The sequence below is a fragment of the Alligator sinensis genome, unplaced genomic scaffold (genome assembly GCF_000455745.1).
Source record: "Alligator sinensis unplaced genomic scaffold, ASM45574v1 scaffold1363_1, whole genome shotgun sequence".
Classification (NCBI taxonomy): domain Eukaryota; kingdom Metazoa; phylum Chordata; order Crocodylia; family Alligatoridae; genus Alligator; species Alligator sinensis.
The window spans coordinates 615-1,834 of record NW_005844020.1 but is presented as its reverse complement, the minus strand read 5'-3'; the positions used below and the strand labels follow the sequence as shown (position 1 = coordinate 1,834).

The 1,220-nt window shown below is 59.3% G+C and overlaps 1 protein-coding gene across 1 annotated transcript in view; it reads right to left on the bottom strand.

The window, feature by feature from the left end:
* Positions 1 to 889, bottom strand: part of LOC106723450 (zinc finger protein 317-like) — a gene marked incomplete at both ends in the record, with an annotated part of 5,975 nt that extends 5,086 nt beyond the window's left edge. The window contains one exon of the mRNA XM_025195837.1: positions 717 to 889. Coding sequence (XP_025051622.1) covers positions 717 to 889 — 173 coding nt within the window. The remainder of the gene's footprint in view (positions 1 to 716) is intronic.
* Positions 890 to 1,220: the final 331 nt, after the last annotated feature.

Sequence of the window (1,220 nt, the reverse complement as noted above, 5' to 3'; positions counted from 1 at the left end):
ATCTTTATTAAATTGCATCCTATTTCTCTCTGCCCATTGATCCAACCTGTCGAGGTCAGCCTGAATCTGCTCCCTGCCCTCCGGTGTACTAACTTTGCCCCATAACTTGGTATCATGAGCGAACTTGGAGAGGGTGCTCTCCCCGCCCTTGTCCAAATCGCTGATGAAGATACTGAACAATATCGGTCCGAGGACCGAACCCTACGGCACCCCAACACAGCCACGTCCTCAAACACCTCCCGGAGCTGCAGGCACAAGTGTTGCACCATCAGTGTCTCCTGCACCAGCTGCTCCCGGCCCCCACAGCCCTGTCTGCAGTCACTGGTACTACCTCCAGGTAAGGGGACACAACTCCCCAGTCTTCAGCTGACATGCGACATGGATGCAGCTGTGAATACAGTTCAGGTGCAGGTCCTAGCTCAGCTCATCCTGCGCTATTTGCTCGGTCCTTTGAGGCAGCCTGGGCAGCACGTTTAGAGGCAGGGAGCCCGGCTCCATGCACTGTAACCTGGCCTGCCTGCGCCAGCACCCCTGGTATCTGCACTTGGGAGGGAGCTCCTGTTAAGGCAGCTGGGGGTATTTGTAGCCTACATCAATGCTGCCTTCATGCTCTTCAGGTCTCTCTGCTCCCCAAATTCCTTACAGCACCCCGGGCTCCTCCTGCGCTCTGCCCCACCTGTACTCCCCACCACAAGTGAACCGGGTGCCCTGCTCACCTCCGAGCTCTCCTCCTGCTTTGGAGGCCTGCCCTGCCCCTTCTGCACTTGGCCTGGCTCAGGGGTCAGGGAGCTCCTCTCCTCCAGGCTCCCTGCGCACGTCCTCTGCAGCTCCAGGATCACCGGCCCCTCCTCAGCAGGCTGCTGCTCAGCTCTCTGCAGGGTCCCAGTGCCTGCGGGAGGGGAAGAGAGGGCACACATGAGCCCTGGTGCTGCTGACACGGGGAAAGCCCTGCAAGTCTACTGCACTGGCCTGGGACTGTGGAGATGGGGGCTTCAGTGTGTGGAAGAGAGGGGAGAAGGAAGACGCAGAATCCCGCAGCTCTTGCTAACACACCTCAAACAGGCATGAGGCTGGAGATGAGCCCTGGTAACTCTGTCCCAGAGTGGGGAGGTGATCACAGCACCACGACAGAGCCTGCAGGGACATCGCTCCCTGGGAAAGCAGCTCGAGCGATGCTGGGGCCGTATCAGATCCACATGCTAAGGGCAGGGGAGGGGAAA